The 25,788-nt window shown below is 54.5% G+C and overlaps 1 protein-coding gene across 2 annotated transcripts in view; it reads left to right on the top strand.

The window, feature by feature from the left end:
• The window catches only part of KCNJ6 (potassium inwardly rectifying channel subfamily J member 6), a 165,988-nt gene extending 151,811 nt beyond the window's left edge, over positions 1-14,177 (top strand). For both annotated transcript variants that reach the window (XM_081086450.1, XM_081086451.1), the window contains exon 4: positions 12,884-14,177. In XM_081086450.1, coding sequence (XP_080942576.1) covers positions 12,884-13,209 — 326 coding nt within the window. In that variant the 3' untranslated portion in view covers positions 13,210-14,177. The remainder of the gene's footprint in view (positions 1-12,883) is intronic.
• The last annotated feature ends 11,611 nt before the right edge of the window (positions 14,178-25,788 follow it).

Raw genomic sequence — 25,788 nt, 5'->3', positions numbered from 1 at the left:
TAACTTCCCGTTGCTTGAAGCCACGAGGTCTGTGGCAATTCAGAGAGCGTCTAAACAATATTTGTGGAGTTAAGGACCCAACAGGACAGTGGATGAGAATTCCTGAGATGCACAGGGTGCTGGGTGAGGGCACTCCCAGGGCACAGGTCCTCCCTCCCCCCCCCCCCCACCCCGTGCACCCTTTCCCTCGTTGGCGTGGACATCCCACTCCAGAGTTGGTTTCCGTCTCCATTCACTCAGCAAGAGCTCCTCTTCCCCACTCTTCTCCCTCTGCCCAAATTCAGGCACTTCCCACTAGCAACCGTGAAAGCTGGCATTCACCGAGCACTTCCTGCGCCAGGCACCCAGTGCTTTCCGTGAACTAACTCACACAATCCTTCGGATCCTCCATGATGTAGAGAACATCGTACCTCAGTTCTATACAATGTAGATTGCCGGGAGCCGGTCCATGCTTGCTGTTTCAAGGGACCTGGCGTATATGGCATACTGTTCTTAATATGTTTGCTCACCTTCTTGGCACTATGTGTTTTAACCAAGGTCACCTCTCTGAGAAAGGTTGTTTCCCCAGGTAGGGATTTTCCCCTGAAGTTAGGGAGGGAATAAAACCCCTTAACTAAGTGCCAGGCGGGTAATTAATCACTTTAACTATGAACAATCATGCTTAAGCTACATAATCTTTACTCCCTGGAATGGAGATAAGAAACGCCCTAACCTTTGGAATAGAGATTGATAGGATTGGAATCAACTGGTATAAATACAGATGTAACAAGACAACAGGGCACAGAACCTAGACACAGAACCTACACAGAACCTAGAGACAGAAGAACTTCGCTAGAGAGAACATGGCAAAAGATCCTGGACAGAAACTGGCCACAGAACCTAGAGACAGAACCTAGCGAGAGAACCTGGCTGAAGAACCTAGAGACAGAACCTGGCTACAGAACCTGGATAGAACATGGCAAGAGAACCTGACTAGAACCTGGTGACTGAACCTGGCTGGAGAACCTGGACAGAACCTGGCTGGAGAACCTAGCAAGAGAACATGGACACAGAACCTGGCTGGAGATCCTGCCCAGAACTTGGCTAGAGATCCTGGCTAGGCTGCTGATCAACTGAACTCTGTCTCCGTGTCATTCCTTCTTCGCCTACTCCGTCCACACCTTTGGGGACCCCTGGACCTGCTGGGGTTGGACCCCAGCAGTAGATAACATTGTTTTCCCCCCAGTTATGTGGGTGACAGGAGGACAGGTCCAAGGGCGCACCTTGTGTTAAATTATCAATCGTTGCACAAAGTTGGTGGCTGTAAACAGCAAACGTGTCTTCTCGCAGGTGGAGAAGTAGGCGCTGCTGCCTGGGTGGTCCCGGCTCAGGGCCTTAGACCAGGTTGCAGATACAGCCAGGCCTGCGGGCAGCTGGGGCTGGACGGGCTGGAGGGTCCCCTCCAATGTGGGGACTCCCTCACTGTTGGCTGGAGGCCTCAGTCCTTGTCACATGGGCCTCTCTCTCAGCTGCTTCAGTGTCCTCACAACGTGGCAGATCATTCTCCCCAAAGCCAGTGATCGGAGAAATAGAGCGAGAGCCACGGGGCCTCTAACGACCTCACCTCTGAAGCCACACGAGCGTCTGCTTCTGCTTCTTCAGTACAATAAGTCACTAAGCCCATCCATACAGGGGGCGGGGGGCAGAGGGGTTACGCCCCACCTCTGGAAGGGAGGATGTCCCAGCGTGCAAATGGAGGAGCTGGGGTTTGGACCCCTCGGTCTGGCTCCGAAGCCACGTGCTTCATCATGAGGAGTTTGCTGGGTAACAGGGGTCTCTCAACCACGTGTGTGAAACTCTGGGGCTAGTGGGGGACCCGCCCTTCCCGGGCCAAGCGCCCCACCCCTGCTCACATGGGGCTTCCTGAGTGTTGCTGGGAATTGAGCAACAAGCGCGTGACCCCAGACAGAGGTTTCTAAACCTCACGGAGAATTTCAACACTCAGGAGAGCGTCGCCCGTGTCTGTGGTTTTGCTGTAGAAGCCACAGCTCTCAGCCTCCTCTTCCTGCTCCCAGAGGAGTTCATCTCCAATAAACTCAGCACTGACCACGTCATTCACCCCTCAGCTCCTCAGCAGCTCCCCGTTGTTGACAGTCAATGCACATTCCCGGGCTGTCATTGGGGGCCCTTCACAAGGCAGACCCACACACCTGTGCCCCCACTTCGCTTCAGTAACCCAGGTCTCAGTCCCAACAAACCCCTCACCACCTGTTCCCTCTGGATAAATGCTGGTCCCGCTGCCCAGCACTTACCCCCAAGGCTCTCCTGATGAGCCCCCTCCACTTTGAGATCTTCCTGATGACCCCCAAGTTAGCCAACAGCTTCTTTCTGGTCCCACAGGGCTTTGTACAGACCATTCGACCTGCATTTAACACTTCGTATCGTGAATGTCTGGTCCCCATGAGAAGGAGGTCTCTGTGAGAGTAAGACCTGCGGGCCGGGCAGGCGGCAGGCACTCCAGGTGTTTGCTGATGAGTAGATGGATGGACAGATACATGGATGGATTGTTGGCTGGATGGGTGAATGAATGGATGGGTGGGTGAGTAAGTGAATAGGTTGATGAATAGGTGGGTGGGTAAGTATATGAGCAAGTAGTTGGATGGATGGATGGATGGATGGATGGATGGATGGATGAGTAGGTGAATAGGTTGATGAATAGGTGGGTGGGTGAGTATACGAGCAGGTGGATGGATGGATGAATTGATGGATGGATGGATGGATGGATGGATAATGGTTGGGTGGTGGGTAGTTGGGTGGGTTGGTATATAGGTAGGTGGATGGATACATTGAGAGACAGCTTCTGATCTCATGGAGCTTACAACAGTCAAATAAAAACAAGATTATATATTCTGGAGAAATTTACAAAGGAAAAATGTTATGGAAAAAGTCTAATCAGGATAAAGCTAGATGAAAAACAGAGCATACATGTTTAATTCAACAACAACAACAAGAGGGGAGCAGGAAGGAGGGAGAGACCAGAGGAGAAAGGAAAAGGCACCGCTATTTTGCAGACCCAGGGTGTTGCTTTGCTTGAGGAAAGTCGGGCTGTTCGGATTGCTTTCAGGGATTTTCCCCGGGAGGATTGGAAACGAACTCTCCTGGCCAACTTGCTCTCTGGGTGGGACATGGAGGCTGCACATGCCCAGTGGCAGCAGGATGGGGGGGCAGGAGCTGCTCTCCCAGCTGGAGCTGTTGCCATGGAAAAGCCATTGTCTCTGAGCTGTGTTTACCAGAGCCCTCTCCCTCCCCGCCCCCAGGCTGCCTCGCTGCAGCCAGTGGGAGCCTGCCTCCCGCCACAGGAGGGACGGTCCTGTAGGCAGAGGCCACAGGCCGAGGCCAGCAGGGCAGTGGGCACCGGCATCTGGAAAGAGGGGCTTGAACCAGTTATGGGGGTCTCCCCTGGACAGTGAGGGCTCCCCGCACAGCCTCAGCCCGGCCGGTGCTCTGTCCCCACAGCCAGCCAAGGTCTCAGGTGCCAGCACGGGGCACAGCAGAGCCACTGAGAGACCAGAAGTCCGCAGGCAGTTTCCCGGGCGTGGACCCCGTCAGCCTCGCTGCTCCCTTAGACCAGACCCTCCCACCCCTCCTGCCAAGCCTTCAGGTTTGAGGATGCAGGTTTGGGAATCTGGGTTCTGCATTTCCCGCCAGCTCCAGGGGGCTGCCCCTGCTGGCCTGGGGACTACACTGGGGTGCAGGGTTAGGGATTGGGTTAGGGGGAGAGATAGGGTTAGGGGGAGGGATAGGGTTAGGATTAGGGTTAGGGATAGGGTTAGGGTTACGATTAGGGATAGGGTCAGGGTTAGGGTTAAGAATAAGTTTAGGCTTAGTGATAGGATTAGGGTTAGGGATATGGTTAGGCTTAGTGATAAGGTTAGGGTTAGGAATAGGGTTAGGGTTAGTGATAGGGTTAGTGATAGGGTTAGGGTTAGGGTTAAGGTTAGGGTTAGGATTAGGGAGAACATCACACAGATGCACCAGCCTCCCACAGGCATGGGTACTTGGCACATGCGCCCTAAGGATGACTAGCCGTAGGAATTTGGGGTTTGAGGGCTCAGTGACAAACTGTTGAAGGGCAAACCTCCAAATCCTCTTCCCAAACGCATGGATGTCTGCTTGCTGGCTTGAACTGCTTCCAGGAGAAGCAAAGGCTGGGCTCCCGGTGGCAGCCGCAGAGGTGGCCGGGGAGGGGGAGGGGGGAGCTGTCCGCTCTCGCCCCCGACCCTCTCCCGGGGTCTCAGGCTAAGGTAGAGCCGAGCACCGGGACCCAGGCAGCCTCCCCTCCCAACCCGGGTCCCAGGAAAAAAAACGAGGAGCGGCCCCTCCCCGAGGTGCCGGGACCGAGGACCCGCGAGGCAGCTGAGCGCCATCGAGGGCCCCTTCCCTCCAGGCGCTCGCGAGGACATCCCGGTGACAGCGGTGCTCCTCCCCGCGGGTGCGCAGCGGCCAGGAGGCAGCTGGGCGGTCGGGTCCCTGACACCAGGCGAGCGCGGGCGCCACCTGCTGGTGCCGCGGCCACACAGCAGCCCGAGCCGGCCGCGCGCCGGTGCCTGGCCCGGCAGTTTCTAAACCCCGTGCGGTGGCCGGCGCTGAACACCCGCCACGTTTATCCCGTCCTCCCGGCCGCCCCGGGGTCTCACCTGGGTGGCACGCGTGTCTCCCGGGCGTGGCCAGCATCTCGGAAAGTCAGAGAGGGGGAACGGACTTTGGGGATTTCACTGACCGTTCGTTCAAAGGTGACGGAGCCCCTGCTATTGAGACAGATCATGGTCCGCAGCTCCAGAGCTCGGTCCACGGGGGACGCTCAGAACGCGGTGGGAGGTGCGGCTGCGCTCGGCCCGGGGACCCCCCCCCCCCCCCCCGGCAGCTCCCAGCTGAGCCCGCTGGGGGCTGGCCTGAGGCTCCGGGCGGGTTCTGCTCTGAGCTGGGGGCGGGGGGCAGGGGGGCGGGGGTATGGGGGTGAAGCAGAGGGTGATGAGGTGCAATGTGCAGTTTTACAGGATCGTCTGGCTGGCACTTGGGCGAGGAGGACCTGGGTCCAGGTTTGCCTGGGACCGAGGAGCGCCCCGTGTGGTGGGACATCCGTCCCCAACCTGGGCCGGAGCCCGCGCAGCTTGGAAGAGTGGGTCCGCCCTTCCGGGGACCGCAGGCGGCAGGGCTGCGGGGGGTGGGGGTGGGGGGCTCAGGCGGGAGGAGGGGGGCGTAGGCTGGGCCGGAGCTGGGAACCCCACAGCCGCTCCTGGGCAGGTACCGGGCTGGTGGGCCCCCCTCGGCCACACTCCAGAACAGCCGGTTTCTTCGCTGTCTCCGTGGCCCTGGCGAGGAGGGAGGGAGGCCCGTGGGTGGAATATGTTCTCATCACCAGAGGGGAACCGCAGGCTGAAAGCCACACCCAGAGAGCGACGGAAGCCCTGCTCTCCAGCCACCTCCTCTCCCAAAGCCCCCCTCCCCCCTCTTCCCCCCCCCCATGTCTCCCCTGCGGCCGGGACAGGGCCCAGCAGAGCCTCTTCTTCTCCCTCCGCTGACCCACCCGGCAAACTCCTGTTCATCCTTCTAAGCCCAGCCCGTCTTTCCTGAAGTCCTTCCTGCCTCGCTCCCACCCAGCGAACCCCTCCTGCTCTCTGCCCACTCTAACCCCGAACAACCTCTAAACCCAAACACGCCGTCTCTCTGGCTGCCATGCGCATCCATGTCTGGTCCTCCCATCGGCCCGGCGCCCAGAGCAGCATCCAGTCCACACGTGTGTGTGATGAGTGAGTGGGTCCGACCACACAGACACACAGACACACAGACACACAGGCACACAGACACACAGGCACACAGGCACACAGGCACACAGGCACACAGACACACAGGCACACAGGCACACAGGCACACAGACACACAGACACACACATGGACAGACACAGACACACACACGGACACACAGACACACAGGCACACAGGCACACACACAGGCGCACACACACGGACACACAGACGCACACACGGACACACGGACACACACACGGACACACAGACACACACACGGACACACACACGGACACACACACGGACACACAGACACACACACGGACACAGACACACACGGACACACAGACACACACACGGACACACAGACACACATACGGACACACAGACACACACACGGACACACAGACACACAGACACGGACACACAGACACACACGGACACACAGACACACATACGGACACACAGACACACACACGGACACACAGACACACACAGAGACACACACACACGGACACACAGACACACAGACACACACATGGACACACACACGGACACGGACACAGACACACATATGGACACACATGGACACACAGACACACACACGGACACACAGACACACACACGGACACACACGGACACACACACACACGGACACACAGACACACACACGGACACAGACACACATACGGACACACATGGACACACACACGGACACAGACACATACGGACACACAGACACACACACGGACACACGGACACACAGACGGACACACAGACACACATACGGACACACAGACACACATACGGACACACAGACACACACGGACACACAGACACACACATGGACACACAGACACACAGACACACACACGGACACACATACGGACACACACGGACATACGGACACACAGACACACACACGGACACACAGACACACATACGGACACACAGACACACACACGGACACACAGACACACACGGACACAGACACACACACGGACACACAGACACACATATGGACACACGGACACACACACGGACACACAGACACACACACGGACACAGACACACACACGGACACACAGACACACACAGACACACACGGACACACGGACACACACGGACACACGGACACACAGACACACACACGGACATACAGACACACAGACACACAGACACACACACGGACACACACACACAGAGACACAGACACACACACACGGACACACAGACACACAGGCACACAGACACATAGACACACACACGGACACACACACGGACACACACACGGACACACAGACACACAGGCCCAGGCCCTGGCCCTGCCCCGAGGGGACGGCTGGTGGGGAGAGGGAGTTGGCCGCCTTCCGGCTCCTCCTGTGCGGAGGGAGCGAGGGAGGAGTGTGTGTCCGGAGCGGGAGCAGCATCCCGGGCGGGAACATGCTGGGGGCGGCGCGGAGAGAGGCCCGGGGGCGGAGGGGCCGGGTGGGCGGTCTGGGCTGGTGACGCTGCCTGTTTCCCCACCGGCACCAGGAGGGGGCGGCCCCCGAGGTCCCTGCCGCCCCGAGGAGGGGGGTCCTGCGCCAGCGAGAATGTTTCGGGCTCAGCATCTCGGGTTCGCGTCCCGGGGCGCCCCGTGAACCAGCACAGTATTCGGGTGCGGTTTTCCCTTTCCATCCATTCTGCGGGCAAAGCAAGAAGTCTCCCCCCGCCGCCCCTCCTCCCCCCCCCCCCCGGGGCTCCAGGCGCCCTCCCCCTCGCCGCACATTCTGGCAGATGGAGAGCTTTCCACAGACGGTCGGTCGGTCGGTCGGTCGGCGCCCATGTCAGGGGCTGCGCGCGATGGCATTCGCAGGGACCTCGGTTTTCTCGGTTTTCTCGGTTTTCTGGGTTTTTTGGGTTTTCTGGGTTTTCTCAGTTTTTCGGGTTTTCTGGGTTTTCTGGGTTTTCTGGGTTTTCTGGGTTTTCTGGGTTTTCTGGGTTTTCTGGGTTTTCTGGGTTTTCTCGGTTTTTCTGGGTTTTCTGGGTTTTCTTGGTTTTCTGGGTTTTCTGGGTTTTCTCGGTTTTTCTGGGTTTTCTGGGTTTTCTGGGTTTTCTGGGTTTTCTGGGTTTTTCGGGTTTTCTGGGTTTTCTGGGTTTTCTGGGTTTTCTGGGTTTTCTGGGTTTTCTGGGTTTTCTCAGTTTTTCGGGTTTTCTGGGTTTTCTGGGTTTTCTGGGTTTTCTCGGTTTTTCGGGTTTTCTGGGTTTTCTGGGTTTTCTGGGTTTTTCGGGTTTTCTGGGTTTTCTGGGTTTTCTCGGTTTTTCGGGTTTTCTGGGTTTTCTGGGTTTTCTGGGTTTTCTGGGTTTTCTGGGTTTTTCGGGTTTTCTGGGTTTTCTGGGTTTTCTCGGTTTTTCGGGTTTTCTCGGTTTTCTGGGTTTTCTGGGTTTTTCGGGTTTTCTGGGTTTTTTGGGTTTTCTGGGTTTTCTCAGTTTTTCGGGTTTTCTGGGTTTTCTGGGTTTTCTGGGTTTTCTGGGTTTTCTCGGTTTTTCGGGTTTTCTGGGTTTTCTGGGTTTTCTGGGTTTTCTGGGTTTTCTGGGTTTTCTGGGTTTTCTCGGTTTTTCGGGTTTTCTGGGTTTTCTGGGTTTTCTCGGTTTTTCGGGTTTTCTGGGTTTTCTGGGTTTTCTGGGTTTTTCGGGTTTTCTGGGTTTTCTGGGTTTTCTCGGTTTTTCGGGTTTTCTGGGTTTTCTGGGTTTTCTGGGTTTTCTGGGTTTTCTCGGTTTTTCGGGTTTTCTGGGTTTTCTGGGTTTTCTCGGTTTTTCGGGTTTTCTCGGTTTTCTGGGTTTTCTGGGTTTTCTGGGTTTTCTCGGTTTTTCGGGTTTTCTCGGTTTTCTGGGTTTTCTGGGTTTTCTGGGTTTTTCGGGTTTTCTGGGTTTTCTGGGTTTTCTCGGTTTTTCGGGTTTTCTGGGTTTTCTGGGTTTTTTGGGTTTTCTGGGTTTTCTGGGTTTTTCGGGTTTTCTGGGTTTTCTGGGTTTTTCGGGTTTTCTGGGTTTTCTGGGTTTTTTGGGTTTTCTGGGTTTTTCGGGTTTTCTGGGTTTTCTGGGTTTTCTGGGTTTTCTGGGTTTTCTGGGTTTTCTGGGTTTTTTGGGTTTTCTGGGTTTTCTGGGTTTTCTGGGTTTTCTGGGTTTTCTGGGTTTTCTGGGTTTTCTCGGTTTCCCCTCCGAACCAACTGCAGTCCCGCTTGTCTCCGGGGGCCCGCCGCTGCCTCCTCCTCCACTCGCCCTGCGCTCCTGCCATGCGCGCTGCTCTGGCCTCACTTGTATTTTCCACTTCATCCCTGACACGCGCGCGGGTCTCGGTCACGCGTGGCCACCGGGACATGAGGTAGCGGGGTCTGCAGTGTAGACTCTAAGCCCCGGTCCCCACAGCAGTAAAGGAGTGAGCGGCGCGGTGACGGCCACAGAGGAGGGCAGGGGGGGAGTGAGCCTTTCTCAATGCATCTGGTAATGCTGCCTTCATTGCTGAACCATTTAAACCCGCCGGTGAAATACAGATGGGGACCGGAACCTGGCTGGGCCTGAAGTGGGCACCGCGGCCACCTCGAAAGAACCACGAAGGAAGAAACTCGGCCACGGGGCTCTGGGGATCCCACCTCCGGGGGGTGAGCTCCGATTAGGAAGAGCTGCCAGGCGTTTGGAATTTGACCTCATGGGCCTGCGGTGGATCGCGTCAAAAGGACAGAGAGCAGCCGCGTCATCGGCAAAGGCGGCTCCAGATCAGACGAGGGGGCGGCTGCTGCCGCTCTCCTTCCGGGAGAGCCTCGGAGGACTTTCAAAGGAGAGTGGGTTTTATGGACCAAAAGGAAGAAATCTTAAGACAGTCTTTGACGGATGGGCGTCCTATCAGAATAGAGTTTTCGGAAGCGGGAAGCTTCCTGATTGGCCTTCAGGTGCATCTGACAGTCCTGGTTGGCCCGCTCTCGCCTGGCCCGTTCGGGGGCTTTCCGGGCTGGGAGAGTCGCATGGGTTTCCCTGTGTCAACCTAACCAGCATCTGCTCCTTCCTGTGAGACCCACATCCGGCGTAGCCAGTCCCCAGTAGGGTGCTGGACGTGGCCATCCCCACACTGCTGGGTGTGCCTGTGGGGCAGAGCCGGTGAGACATCTATGGAGTGTGGGGAGCCGGGAGCTCCCCGCTGGGGACGCGCGCGACACAAGCTCCGCACGGGAGAGCTGGGAAGAACCCTGGGGTTTGCGGTTGGACTGGAGACTCTCCCTGATTTTGCTAAAAAGGGACGGAGGTGGCTTGGTGTCTCCAAGCAACTTCCTAGAGAGCAGTGCCCCAGATTTGGTCAAGAATAAACACACTTGTGCAGAAGACAAGGAAAAAAAAATGCACAGGCTTAGAAGGAGAGCTGGTAGAAGAACACAAGGGCAGGTGGGAGAGAGGGGGGACCGGAATCGGCAATGGTGGGCAGGTGTGGTGGGCAGCCAAGGTCCGACCCCAGGGGCAGCTGTTTGGGCCCCGCTGCTTCGTCCACACCCCATTTTATCTTGTAGAATGTAAGTGGGGGCACTTCCCGGAGCTATAAAGATCCTCATTAACACATGGTCCCCGTCTTCAAAAACAAAGCTAATAGTGTGCTGATGGAGGGCCCCGGCTGTGGAGCCCGACTCACTAAACTAGAGCCTTGGGTCCACTCTCGCTGGGGTTAGTCGGCTGCGTTGGCATCACAGCCCACAGCCTGGGTGGCTTCACCAACGGAGATGTATTTTCTCACCGTTCTTGAAGCCAGAGGCTCCAAGATCACGGTGCCGGCAGGTTGGTGTCTGGGGGAGCCTCTCTGCTTGGCTTGCAGACGGCCGCCCTCTCACTGTGTCCTCACCTCGCCTCCCCCGTGCACACAGGACAGAGCTCTCGGTGTCGCTCCTCTTACAAGGACACCAGTCCTATTGGATTAGGGCTCCACCTTCTGACCTCATTTAACCTTATGTTCCTCCCCCAAGTTCCTGTTTCCACCTACAGCCACGTCAGGGGGTTGGGGCTTAAACCTACGAATGTTGAAGGCACACAGTTCAGTCCATAACCCTGTGTGACCCGGGATGGTTAACTAACCTCCCTGGGCTTTAGTTTGCTCCTGTGCAAAATAGATGCAGCAGCACCACCAGAGAGGGCTGTGGTAAGGATGTGAGGGCCCAGGCACGGAAAGCATTTGGCACCTGGCATACCATGCACGCTGATCACAAACACTGGTGTTTGTGACTTCATTCAATACCTGATTTGTGAATTCATCAACCACTTGGCGAGAGTAGAATTAGGAGCACGCAGGTAGATGCCTTTTTAGACATTTCAACTTGTTCTTGCGAAGCTAGTGGTGAGGCCCACTGGCCCGCCAACGTGTGGGCCACAGAAGGGGCAGCAGCGCTCCCGGGCGGCATCGTGCACCGGGGCCAAGGAGGCTCTCGGGGTGAGTGAGGAGCACGGGCTGCACTGGCCTGCTGGAGGGGAGCGTTCTTCCAGGACCGCAGAGATGGCAGCACCGCCCCTCCCTGTCACCGGCCTCCCGGGTTCTCCCACACGGACACTCCGAAGCACCGTGTGCGGCACTTTCTTACCGCACTGACCCAGGGCTGCTCTTCCTGAGGGTGAGGACCAAGAGTGAAGGAGGGTCACGTCCTGCAGCCTGGCGTTTGCAGTGAAAACTCTCGCCCTGGCCAGTGTGGCTCGGTGGGCAGAGCATCGGCCTGTGGACCAAAGGATCCCGGGTCAAGGGCTCCTCATCAGCCCGGGCCCTGGTCAGGGCTGGTGCAGGAGGCAGCCAATCAATGTGTTTCTCTCACATCGATGTTTCTCTCCATCTTTCCCTCTCTCTTCTACTCTCCCTAAAAAAAAAAATCTATAGTAATAAAAGTGTAATATGCTAATTAGACTGGACAACCTTACAGATGACCTTCTGGACGAAGCCAGGGCTGCGAGGGAAGCCTGGGTTCCAGGTGCCAGAGCGAAGCCAGTGCCGGCAGCTGGAGGAAGGAAGGCCTACTCTTGCACAAATTTCATGCATCAGGCCTCTAGTAAATAAATAATTAAAAATTAAAAACATTAAAAATAAGCCCAGAGCATCTCCAGTGCAGTCCTGGGGTCTGAATACTGGCAACAGATTAATTTCACAGGACGCTAAGGGGGGAGGGGCCCACCCCTTTCATTTTGCTGGAGTCAGATTCTTGGAAATGCTGATCCTTTGTCTACCTGCTGAGCAACTCCTCTGGCCTTTGCAAGGGGGAAGGAGGCTCTCTCTTGAGGAGGCTTCATGGCGCTGGCATTCGGCATAATGTCTCCCACCTGATGTGCTGCTGTGAATCTAAACATGGGCTCTGCCTGCCGAGACCCTGGCGTGCGGGCCTGGCCCGAGGCTGCTCGGTGCCTGTTCCAGATCCCTTCGCTGCCTCCATGGCTTTCCCGGCTTCGCGGTGGGGCCGTGGGAGTGGGGCCTATGCAGCTAATGGAGAAGTCGGCCCTGAAGGAATGACTGAATGGACGCCTCCGTGTCCCGAGTAGTTTTGCAGAGATGGCGGGGAAAGCACGCCAACTGCATCCCTGTATTTTACACCAAGCCTGTGGGCTAGTCCTCTCTCAGGAGACGGGTGGTGATTCCCTCAGTCTGACATTTCATACTTAAAAAGAAGCTACTCCTGGCTCAGGTTCCAGTAGGACTTAGGCACAGTTGGGGTGGGGGAGGTCAGAGTCATGACCTCAGGGCTCTCCCAGAGCACATGAGTGTGCTCCTGTGTGCACGGGCCGCTGTGTGCATGGACACCTGTGTGCATGGGCCCCTGGGCCTGTGTGTGTGTGTGTGGCCTGGCGGGCAAGTGCAGCTTGATGAGAGCCAGACTCTCACGTTGCTCCCCTGAGCGCCCCTGGGAGGCTTGGACTCCCCAGCACACACACGCTCTTGTGCATGCTAGCGTGTATCTACAACATGGGCAGCACCTCCATCGTTGTGACACCGTGTGCAGGTCACAGTGGGAACAGCCGCAGGCAGCAGCCCCGCCCAGCTCCCCGAGGGCCCCTGGGGACAGAGCCCACACTCACACTAAAGCCCCCGCTCTTCCCTCCGCAGGGATGACGTGCCAAGCTCGGAGCTCCTACGTCACCAGCGAGATCCTGTGGGGCTACCGGTTCACCCCGGTCCTGACGCTGGAGGACGGGTTCTACGAAGTCGACTACAACAGCTTCCACGAGACCTATGAGACCAGCACCCCCTCCCTCAGTGCCAAAGAGCTGGCTGAGCTGGCCAGCAGGGCAGAGCTGCCCCTCAGTTGGTCTGTGTCCAGCAAACTCAACCAACATGCGGAACTGGAGACCGAAGAGGAAGAAAAGAACCTCGAGGAGCAAACAGAAAGGAACGGTGATGTGGCCAACCTCGAGAACGAGTCCAAAGTGTAGTCCCCCGGCCGGGCCTCTCCTCCCCAACCTGTCCCCAGGCCAGCCGCCCCCTCTCCTGTCCCCACAACCTGTCCCCTGGCCAGGCCACCCCTCCCCCTGTCCCCCCAACCTCTCCTTGTCTCTCATCCTCCTGCTTTCTGCCTCTCTTACTTTGTTCTTTATTTGAATTTAATGTTGGCATTACCGGAAAACAAATCTTCAAGGTGTAAAATCTCTGCCTGCCCTCCCTCAGCTCCTCCGATTGCAGAGGTAGACACGGATCTGGTGAAGGTGTAAGGTGCCCTCGTTGATGGCCCCAGCCTGTCTCCTCCCTAAATTCCACACACCCGACTCCCAGAGATTTAAGCTACGTCCCTGCATGTGCTGTACAAGACCAGACCAGTCACAGGAGTGTGGGGAACATGTGACCTGGGATACACATTCGGCCCAGTGCCTGTTCGTTCCTGCAGCGAGACACAGAGGGTAGCCCTCACTTTCCTAGATCCCCACACATTTCATCTCCAGGGCAGGTGCTTGCCCCCCAAGGGCATCACAGGTGTAGGACCCAGGTGAGGCAAAGACAAAACACTGTACATATATATGCCTTCTGTAAGTATTTTCTTTGGCAGTTATTAACAAAACCCAGCATGTACAAAAGTACCGTAGAACACAACTTCTAAATAATGTACATAGATATATCATCAGTGTAGGTTTAGATATATAACTTTAGAAATAAGATGAAAGAAACAAGATTCTCACTGTACAGGAGGCATTTCCGTTCCGATGTCTTTTTCTGAATTGCTTTGGTCCCATTGACTGCTGGCCCTTTAGTGCATGGCCTCTGTTCTGTGTCCCAGATTGGCAGCCCGTTCAGGTCCCTCACTGATCCTTTCGTTGAATCTAATAAGCCATAGGTCTGGGGGGCGCTGGGAGGTCCAACAGATGGCAAAACGCACCACCAATACACTGATATACTGTGAAATGTTTACAAACTGAGGCCTCTCGTTTAAGACAACCAGGGCCTCACTGACCAGCCTGGGGAAGAATTCCCCGAGGACATTCTCGGGCTTGTCACCAATGGCATGTTCATGCTTTTCACACGCGCGCTCACCCTTTGTAGTTTGGGACACTCTTCTGCAAAACCACTGATTCTCCAGCGGTTCCATTCCGTAGTCACGAGAAACTACAGACTTTTACAAGGAGACGTGGCAGGTGAGCAGACGATGGTTGGGTCTGGAGTCATGAACTTAAAGGCTCGTAGTGTCACTGACCTCACACACTGACTTTATCCTGCACTCTTTCCTGACCCAGGGGCTTACCCATCAGCTTCTTGCATTGTTATTTATTCTATCCTTTTATTATTATGAAATGACCAGAGTTCAACATTCAGAGATTACACCAACACTCTTGGTGACTACGAAATCTCTCAAAAGTATGCCACAGGTTAGAAATCAAATCCAAAGTGTCTCCCAAGCAAAAGAAAACAAAAAACTACAGCCTTAATTCATTTCAATCTGCAAAGATAAATGTAGACAGAGAGAGGAAGAAAAAGAGGAGAGAAGGAAGGAAAGAATGGAGGGAGAGCTAAAAGGGAGGGTGGTATTTTGTACTGAAAATCTAAATTTCAATATAAAATTTTTTTTTTCAAGTAAAAAAAAGGGAATCTTACATGAAAACATCAAGGGCAGGTGGAAATCTTGCACTGTGAAGATCTTTCACATTAATTTTACTCTTTTAAACTGTTTGTCCCCTAACGCAGTCCGCCCATCATCAATATCCACCGACTGGATGCAAGTTCATTGTCGGCTCCCACAGCTGTGCTCAGCTTGAGGCTCTGCACCGTGGAAGTCCAAGAACTCAAACTAGCCGTCCCTCCCTGTTGGCCTTGCTCTCCCGCACCAGATCACCCAGCCTTCGCCACAGTGGAGGGACCTTGTCTACTAACAAGCGTGTGTGGGAGATAAGGAAAGCGGCTCCTCCGTCGGTCACGGGGCCACTCTTCTCCCATTTCCAAGGCTTTGCATCAGGACAACTGCTTCTTGGCACTGACTTCCTGGAGAACAAACCTGTTGGCCATAGCCCCTTCCTGTTTGCCAACATCTCACTCTGCGTTGAATATCTGTTGAATCGTTTATTCTTTCCAGACCCTGAGGAGGAGGTTGCAGGCAAAGAGGAGGAGGGAGCCCCACACGCTGCCTGCCAGGCTGTGGGAGGAACTGTGGCCTTTCCTCCACGTACGTACGTACGTGCGTAGCCTTACACAGGGCGCTCTTGACTCGTGGGCGCTCACCCTGCAGCACCCCCAGAGCTGCAGGGCGTGGCCTGGTAGCACAAAGCGAAATCGAGCAGGGGTTGCAAAAAGACTGCTAATTTAGCTCTTGAAGACTCACTGGGCCTTTTTAAAACAGTTACTAAGGCTTAAAGGACCACACACGCCCTGTTGTCTGGTGGGAACAGCAGCTCGGGGCCCGTTAGCACAACTGAACAAAGAGCCTGACAGCCCTTGGTCACGCACATGGCAGTCGGTTCCGTAGCGGTGACAGGGCCCCGGGGTGAGGCCCTCCCTATCCCCACTGTCTTTGGTGTCCATGTAGTTGGAGACAGAACATGAACCAAATCTCGTTTTTGTAACGTGAGCCTCTCTCTCAATGAGGATGTTCCAGGAGACCCTTTTACTAGAATGTCCCGCGCAAACATGTCTATTTTTCTACAATTATTGATAACAGTTTAACGGTGTATTTTGTGTCAACTGTTAAAATTTGGAACGGAAAGCAGCTCATTAAGACTGAATTTTCTAAGCAGCAAGTACTGAATGGTGTTTTTCCATTAAGACAGTTCCACAGAGATGCCCCCTCGATTTCCAGGCTCCACACTCCGTATCCAGACCCCCTTCCCTCGGCCACTTTGTTAGCAAACCAAGTGCGATGAAAATAAATAAGCCTATTTTAATGCAACAGCACCCATAAGGAATAAGAATCACTCTCGATTGGTATTGTGGTGTCCGGTTGGTGTACTGGAGTCTCTTTTCCATAAAACCATGGGGGGTCCATTCGCTGGAGAAGCACTTGGAGCCGAAGGTGGCCGTTTGCTCCAGTTGACCCCGATCTGGAGAAAAGCGCGGATTCACCCCAGGGCGCTGAGACCCTCAGACTCTCACTCCCGCCCGCCCCAGCGGCGTTCCCGCTGACAGAGCCCTCTTCACCTGTGTCCGCTTCGTGTAGCTGCACAGGTGTTGGTGTCTCGGGTGTCCCCTGGCAATGAGCACATCTGGGTAATGCCAGGTCATCGCTTTGCTGTTCCTTGGAAACCGGGCATCCCAGCCACTGGTCCAGGAGAAGGTGCCCTGTGCCCACCCCTCCTCCATCCGTCCCTCTCCTGTGTTCTTTCCTCCAGTCCCAGATCCGTTCCCGTGGTTCAGTCACTCGCGTTTCCTCTCCGAAATCAGCTACTGTCCCTGAAAGTGCCAACCTGTCTCTCAAGCACAATTTCCTCTTCCGGGTTTAACCAGGAGAGGGTGCTAAGGTCTGTTTTCCATTACATCCTAATTTCAAAATTACTTATGACTTCACATAAAGCCGAAATGTTGAAGTCTCCAAATGTCTTCCCTCCCTACACTTCCTTATATTTCGGTTTCTTACTTTTTTTCCTCCCTTTGCTTTTTTTTAATTTAGGTTTAAGCAGGTATCTTAGGGAGGTTCAGAAACTATTTGTAAAGATGGATAGAGAAGAAGGCTATAAAAGTGCTGTTAGAAACTATACTTGAACTCGCTGCAAGAAGGTGAAATCATTTGGTTAGCTGAGCAATTCAGGATTCTTTATCCGTAGTCTTTTCCGAGACAGCTCGCCGTCAGTCTGACAAGTCTTCAGCCTTCCTTCCCTCGGCCTGGGCGGTACTCTGTGGTTCACAACAGGGTGGTCGGAAATGAAATGTCCTGCAGACACGGTAGATACTCTCTCCCAGGAGCTCCTTTCAGTGGATGGCTGTGAAGTCAGAAAACAGGCAACACAGACAATTCATTGATAATATTGTCTTGTTTCTAGACTTTAGGGCCAACCTATACTTACGGACAGGTTACCCTTTAATTAAAATGGAGTAAAGCACGCCTCTTCCTACTCTCTCTGCCCCTGCTGTCCGGGGAGCTGCAGGCGCAGAGCGGCATCTGGAAGCAGAGCTCGCTCAGGCCACTAGAGACACTGAGGAAGCACAGTGTGTGCAGTAACAAGACGGCATTATGCCCTACTGCGCGCCGTGTCTGAGCACTTACTCAAACTACCCCACTCCATTCTAACCCCTCGGGGAGCTGAGTGCTAGAATTTCCATGTTATAAATGGAAATCCAGGGGGTAGGCAAATCCAGGGGGTGGGCAAATCCCGGCCTGGCCCCCAGGTCACAAGGCCTGCGAACCACAGGCCCCGGTCCAGTCCAGGTGCCGAGGTGTAAGCCCTGGCTCTTTTTACTACGAAAAGGGTCCGCAAAGCAGATCTGCTCCCAGCCCCTGGCCGCCGCCTGGCTCTAGAAGCCTTGCAAGCTAGGAATGACTTGACATTTTTAAGTTGTTGGGGGGAAAGTAAATTAAAGAAGACTATTTTGTGACATGTGGAAAGTATATGAAATTCTCACTTCAGTGTCACAAATAAAGTTTTATTGGAACACGAGCACCCTATCCGTTATTATTGCTCCCACACGCTAGCAGAGTTGAGGTCATGTGGCCAGAGGCTACAATATTGAGAATCTGGCCCTTTACAGGGAAAGTTTGCTGCCCCCAGTACATACTACTAAATGCTGTTCATAGCCGTAACTACTATTAGTTAGTAAGCATTATGCTGCAGTGTTAAGAGATGCCAGGACAACTTAGAGCAATACGCTCTCTCCCAGGATAAACCTGTGCGCCGCCCATAGGTCTGTTCAAAGAGGAAAAATACACATGTTTTGGTCAGCGGCCAACTGCTTCACAGGACGGTGGTGGCCCAGTCATAAGTCAGGTCTCAAAGAAAGACTTCTTCCTTCCGGGAACCCGCCCCCCAGAGTGGTGAGCAGCGGGACAGCCAGCCGGGACCCAGCGGCCAACTCAGAGAGTGAGGCGGGAGCACTTCCCATCACTGAGCAGCACAGAAATGGTGGTTCCCAGGCAGGGGCTGGGCTAGAGCTTCGCTGGGACCCACAGGCACTTTACTATGTAGTTGGGCCTCAGTGGGGTGAGCTGGGCTTGCAGGGGAGCGTGCAGCCCCAGCTGCCCCGCTCATCCCAGCCCTCCCCCCCCCACCCCCATCCCAGCCCTCTCTCCCCTGCTCTCTGGCAGGAAGACTGCACTCATCTCTGAGCTGTCACTGGGTCCCCCCTCTCTCCCACCACCCCACCACTCCCGCCTGCAGTGACCACGTGACAGATGTAACCCCTGTTGGGGTTACATGCACTAGTCTGACCCCCTCCAGTAGCTCAGCGAAAAGCTTAACATGCAAATAAGGACGTACATGCTTCTCTTGGAAAACCAACAGGTCCTTTGGAAAGAGCCGCAGGGGAAGCGAGAGTAGGAAAGGGTGGTTACTGGGCTGCCCGCTGCTTTCTGAGGCTGGGGCAGCAGAGATGGGTGATGACGGAAGTGGTGGACGGAAGGGGCCCGGACAGCGGGGCTTCGCGATGAGTCAAGAGGAAACGCGCCCTTCGGTGTCACCGAGCTGAGCCTCCGGGCTTCTAAGAAGCATTTCCAAAGCCAAGCCCAGTGGTTCCCTCTTCAGTTCTACTGAAAACGACATCGAGGTTCCTCATAACCGCTCTCCTAGAAATGACGTGAGAGAGGAAGTATTTGTAACAAATCACTGAGAGGTTGTATTGCCAAGAGGTGCATGATGGAAGCTGAGGTGGACTTGCTCCTGGGTCGGAAACTAGGGGAGGCCATCTGCAACGCGGATCACGCGAAAGGTTCGCAGCCCGGCAGCGGCATGGAGCCCTCGGTAACTCAGTGGGCGGGGAAACTCTCCACGTTCGCCACCATAAAACCCAAATAAATGCAAAAGGAGTTAAACTTTTACTTGGCCTCATTGCCTTGGTAAAAGGAAGCTTCCGGCATCCACCTAGTTCAGAGTCCTGGGTGAGGGGGACAAAATACTTCAAGACACCAGATGGGTTCACTGAGGTCCCAACGTGACTCAGTGATGGAGACCGATCACCAGTGAACATGGGACTTGCAGACTTCTTTTTAGACGCTCCCCACCCCTCCCCACAGGCCCGAACCCTAATGTGCCCTGTGGCTGGCCAGAGAAGTGTGACCACATAGGCCACAGGTCTTGATTTCAGAGAATGACATGTTTCTACTGACAGATGAAACGGAGCATTTTCAGAATAAAGCCCTGAGCTCACACTGGGCTCACACTGGGCTATAAGCACAGGAAGGGCTGTAAGCAGCGGACACTGCGGAAAGAGATGTGGAACCCATCATCATTTTTAAGAAATCATAAAACATCCGTCCAAAGAAGCAAGATAGCCCAGGAGCCTAAGATCAGACCTCGGTCACCACTGACACCCCAGACCTGGCTGACGGCCCACGGAGAATGTCAATGTGGGGTGTCTCACCGCCACACACACAGCCACCCGCTGTGCGTGAGCAGGGCCTCCGGTCCTGGGCCAGCATTGTCAGAGGGGGAGGGGGAGCGCTGTTCTCAGGTCCGCCCAGCAGGTGCCGTTCTGGCATCAGCTCTGGCACAGCTGCCCGTGAGACGGAAGGAACAATGCCCTCCCTTGGCTCAGCCTTGGGTCGTCCAGAAGCTTGGCCATGCCCACCTCTCTGGGTGAGCCTCTTCTTCCAGGCCTGGTCCCTGCCCATCTAAACAATGACATCCCCCTACCCCACCCCACCCCCACCCCAGAAATGTCTTCCGGGAACCCTGTGTCTTTGAAGCTGACCTTGGCCAGCACTCGACCCCACAGAACACCCACCTGGGTCAGGGAGACACCTCGCCCTACAGGAACTAGTATAGACCCTTTGAGTCCCCTGTGCACACGAAGTTAAAGCCCAACAACACTGATGCATGAATGAAGTACAAGGAAGTCCAAAAAAGGTCTCATTTTCCCATGGCGATTGCTGCAGCCTTTTATTCCCCTTCGCAAGTCGCATTCTTGAAACTCTAGGAATTGTCACTTTGGCGCATCATGACGCCCTGCGCACAAACTCAGCAGGCTCATCCGACGACCCCAGCCGTCTCCCCTGACGGTCTGACCCTGCTCCCTCCTTTTAAGAACGGGGGCTGGGTCTGTTCAAACCCACCCCACCACCAAAACAAGTGCCGCCCTGGGCAAGCAATGGTCACCCCTCCCTTTCCTCTGGCAGCCACCCAACGGGGACAGCAAGGCCCAGTCTTTTCTGATTTGCAGGGAACCCTGGGTGGCCACACTTGGAGATGCAGCTGGTGGTGTCTCCAGGAGCCCAGCACCCCAGCCCACTGCAGGGTGTCCTCCAAGCATGCCCAGCACCTCTTTCTGAACCCCCTCCCTCTGCTCACCACCAGGAGTTGCCTTTCCTTCTTCTGAGTGCCCATGCCACCCTTGAGCAGCAGCCAAGAACCTGTTCCTGGGGCTACTCCTATCTCTTGCCGTTTCTTGTCCACCCCCCGTTTTAATTGAGCATGTACTATGCTCGCAGTCTGACCACCTGAGATCAAAAATGTAAAAGAGTTTGTACCTGCCCCAGAGACACCCGGAGAGCCCACGGGTGATGGTTGGGCATTGTGATGCCAGCCCATAGCTCAGCAGAGGGTAAGGGAGGTCTTGTGCCAAAGGCCAGCTGGACTTCTGCAGAGGAATCTTCTTGTCCCTTGAAACATCTGAGTAGGCAGGGGCTTGCCAAAGATGGCCCTGAGTTTCTTTCTTCATCCCAGGGGTCCATATCTAAGACGAGAGCCACCCAGGGACAATGGTAAGCGCTCACACCTTCCAGGGTTCCGAAATGATGACAAATCCCTGCCTGTGTTGGCAAAGTGGTCTCCCCCACTCCCCTCCCCCCCTCCCCCTGTCTGCACAGACTGTGCTCCGGGGAGAAATCCTAGCACCCATGTGGTGCCTGGCTACCCAGGACCTGCAAGGCTGCTGCCGTGGCAACCTGGAGCCTGTCAGCCTGGACCCCTCCATGGGGTCTGAGGACTGCCAGAGGCCCGCTCCACCTGCAGACCTGGGGAAGCCAAGGTGATGTGGGCAGTGCCCAGGCAAGCAGGTACTTACTCAGTATGCCACGTGCGGATGTTCCTGCCCTTTCTTCCTAGGAGGGCATGTCCTTAGGTGGCCAAACTGCTCCTAAAAAAAACCTATTCTTTATTTCCACACCCAGATCATATTCATCTTTTTAAAAAGATCCCAAAACTAAATTCACATAATCTGATCTAACGTATGTCCATAGAGCTGCTCGTATTAATCATTCAACTCTGCCTAAAAGATTAAAATTGGCCCCCAAATATAGTTACACAATATTCCAATAATAAGCCTAACTACAAACCAAAGCGATTTAAAATGTTTACTTACAAATTATTTTTTTAAACCTGATTTCATTGTTTGATTCTTATACGTGCCCTGACCAGGGATCAAACGCCCAACCTTGGTGTATCTGTAGGAGGGTCTAACCCACTGAGCCACCCGGCCAAGGCTGTGGCGACCTCTCGCCGGCCGCTATGAACAGCTCCATCAGCTCCAGCAGGTTGTTGGCAACTCCTTTTCACCTGAATCCAGCGCTACCTTCCCTGAAGCAAACACCCAGGACCCAAGCAACAAAAAGTAATACTCAACCAAGCAGAACAGAGCTAGGGAGGCAAAAACCATAAACCTTCGTAATATTTTAATTCAACTGATTTTTTTCAGCCATATCCCTCTTTTCCACTAATAATTGAAAGACAATTCATCATATTTTTCCTAATAAACTAGCACAACGCTAAGGCTGAAATATTTACTACGGACCATAAAATATGAGGTTGTCCTGTGAGCCATTTCCTGAGACAGAAAGAAAATTATTCTGAAAAGTTACTCACTAGGTTAAAAGTCCACAGGAGCGCCTACACTTTCCCGGCCTTTTTCAATGCTGGCTCCGTGAAACCGAAGACGAATCTGAATCTAGTTCGAGGGCTGCATGTGCGTAGACATTCATATTTCCATTGACCTGGAAGTTCCTTTCTTACCAACACACGGAACTGTCAGGAACCTTTTAAACCAAGCACAGCCCGGCCTCCCGCAGGCCTGGCTCAGCAGGCGGGTGCCTCTGGGGTGCGCGCTGGTGTCCCCGTCCCCGTCCCCGTTCCCAGAGGACGTACATCTCCTAAAAAGAAACAAGGCACACACCTGCTCTTCCGCGCTGTGCCCAGACATTTTGGGGGGAACTGGAGATTTTGATAAAATGCTCGCAGCCTAGAGAAGTAAAATGTTTTGTTTTCAAGGAGCATGAAGCTCGCCAAAGCTGGGAGCGGGTGCGCACTCATGTTTCTGTCCTCAGGGACCCAAGCAGCCCGGGAAAACCAGACAAGCACAGAGCGCCACCCGGCACTCTGAGAGCTGGCTGGTGCCCTGGCTTGCTGCTCACCATCTGCACTGGCTGGACTGCGGGCTGGTCCCCACACACCCACAGGCAGCGACACCCTAGACCCGTGGTCGGCAAACCGCGCCTCGCGAGCCACATGCAGCTCTTTGGCCCCTTGAGTGTGGCTCTTCCACAAAATACCACGTGTGGGCGCGCACGTACAGTGCGATTGAAACTTCGTGGCCCATGCGCAGAAGCCGGTATTTTGTGGAAGAGCCACACTCAAGGGGCCAAAGAGCTGCATGTGGCTCGCGAGGCGCGGTTTGCCGAGCCGCAGTTTGCCGACCACTGTCCTAGGCAAGTTGTTGGGAGGACTCCTAGGAGCAGTGGCATCTGCCTCGCCAGCCTCCTGGCTGCCAGCTCTCCCACATGGCAGCTCTGTGCCAAGGGCCTCAGCCACACCGAAGCCCTGTGAGCAAACACCGACTCCACTCTACCGAGGCAGACCCTGAGGGCTGCCGGGGAAGCTAACTTACTCGTCTCAGAAATAAGGCAACCGAGTTAAGAGGCCAGGACAGCTGTTATGAAATTTAGCGACGGCAGGTCAGCCTCCACATAAGCCATCACGGATGGTTTCCTGGGGAAGGAAGGGTGTTTGTCCTGAGGTTCCTCACGGCTGGGTGGCATTGGGGGATGGAGATCCAAGACAGAGGGCCCTCCTTTCCGTCTGAGGGGCCAGCCGAGGAGAGGGTCCAAAGACAGACGCGCACGAAGTGAGTCTGGGTGGTGCCGAGGCCAGCCTGGGTGGAGTGGGGTGGGGTGGGTGGCTAATTGGAGAATTCAATAAAATATGCATTTTGAAAACTGGTGTGAGATTGTAGGGGACTCAGGCTCCGGGCTAAGGAACCGGCTGGGCAGGAGAATCACAGCAGATGCATTCACAAGCCCGCCCAAGTGCTTAAAGGCTCGTGGGTCCTCAGGAAAAACAAACCTATATAATAAAAGCCTAATATGCAAATCGACCGAACAGTGGAATGACTGGCAGAACGAATGGTCGCTATGATACACACTGACCACCAGGGGGCAGATGCTCAATGCAAGAGCTGCCCCCAGCCCACAGGCCCCAGGCCAGCCAAGGCAGGTGCCAGCTGCCCCACCCCTACCCTCCCACCCCCGATCGCCTTGCCAGTCACCCCACAGATCAGCCCTGATCGCCGGCGAGGCCTAGAGACCCTATCTGTGCACAAATTTTGTGCACAGGCCTCTAGTAATAATAATAATAATCTTTCAGTGGAAAGAAAGCCAAATCTCCTTGACCAAACTGTCAAGTGGGTTGAAATGATTCAGCGAATCTGAGAAAAACGGTGGAATTTCTACAGCCTTGAGTAGTAGACACCATGCCCAGCAAAACCATAAGACAAGGGTTACACAGGGGAGACTTACAGATATTAACCAACCCGATGGCAAAACAAGGCTTCAGCGAGGGGCAGTGCTCCTTTAGAGATGAGCCGAAAGGAAGGAGGAAGAGCGCGCACACCTGCCCAGGCTCTGGCCTCCCTCTCGCCCCGTGACTCAGGTTGGCTCTGAAGTCAGCCCCCCTTCCCACCGCCCTTCCAGCCACCCTTCCGGCCGCCCTTCCCACCACGCTCTTAGAAAAGGAAAGCCAGGCAGGGCTCCAGTAAGGTTTGGCTCCTGACCCACCTTTCGGTCCTTTTGTAACTCCCTTTGCTCAACTCTTAGTATGTCTGTGCACGGACATGGAGATGAAAGCATGCCAAATGCAAAAGCACAAACTATGTGTTGAGAAATCATTACAATGCCAAATTTTTTTTAGAATAAAACCTGTATCTTTAAGAACTTGCTGTGTTAGGGAAACTGTTTACATACTGAGGTGTTCCTCCTTTTTATGACTGGAACAATAAAAAAATTAACATGGCTTTGGCTTCTTCTGTGTGTGTGTGTGTGTGTGTGTGTGTGTGTGTTCAAAGAAGGCAGTCTTTTTTCCAGGTGGGCAACCTCCGCTGAGGCCCTCCTCGACTTCCTCCCCATAGTTCAAGAATGAACTGGTAAGAGTTCCCAGGCTTCTGCCCAGCAGGAGATAACGCACCCCTGCTCCCACAAAAAACAGCAACAAAAACACTGGGCCTCATCATATTAACACGCCCACAGCACCTGCTGAGCTAGGGTTAATTATGCCCATTTTAGAGACCAGGACACTGAGGCTCATGAAGCTTTAGTAAGCTGTCCCACGCCTCCCAGCTAACAAGCAGAGGAGCCAAGATTCTAGTCCACATTCTGACCAAATATCTGCACAGAGCAACCTGGCTGTGCTCCCCAAACATGTCCAGACCCCTCAGATGTCGGGAACCACGATTTCCATGCACCCAGAGCCTATTAGCTAACAGAAATTTCTAGAAGCTTTGAATGCCTGCATGGTAATCATCTAACTGTAAAATAATTGTTTCCGGTAGGTCTGCCTGTCAAATGCCTGTGGAGCCCAGCTGTCACCCCAAATTAAGGATGTCAGCGGTATTGACCGGGGAAACTTGGAGCGGCCACTTCCAATTATTTCATTAGCAACTTCCTGCTCACCATCACCCGAGGCGAATATTTTGGGCATTTTCAAAGCCACCATTTCCTCCCTAAAGTCGCGCTCATGTTAGCTAATCCAGCCCGTAAATTGGAAGTTTATGCATATTAGGCTGAAAGGGACTGAGAAGCTTAGGAAATAAGCAACCCTCTGCTTCTGGGGAGTTCTCAGAGCGCTGGGCCCAGCTGTGCACACCCCACCCAGTCCAGTCCAGGCTGCCCCACCCCCAAACCCTGGCACCTGACAGCACCTGAAAGCAGGGAGGGTGGACTTGGTGTTGGGTAGGGCAGCGCGGCCTGCATCTGTGTGGTTTTGCCCTTAAAGAAGCAGGAAGCCAGTGTGACAACCGTGAGGACTCACAGAGCTGTGTGAGGGACCTTCTCCGTGTACCTGAGACTTACTCCGCACGTTAAGGAAACGGTTCCAGGTGCGTGGGATGCAGCGGTTCTCAACCTGTGGGTCGCGACCCCTTTGGCGGTCGAACAACCCTTTCACAGGGGTCGCCTAAGACCATCCTGC

This window comes from Myotis nattereri, assembly GCF_964212035.1.
Source record: "Myotis nattereri genome assembly, chromosome: 3".
In the NCBI taxonomy this organism is placed as follows: Eukaryota; Metazoa; Chordata; class Mammalia; order Chiroptera; family Vespertilionidae; genus Myotis; species Myotis nattereri.
The sequence above is the reverse complement of the archived record's forward strand: the minus strand, read 5'-3'. Positions and strand labels throughout refer to the sequence as shown.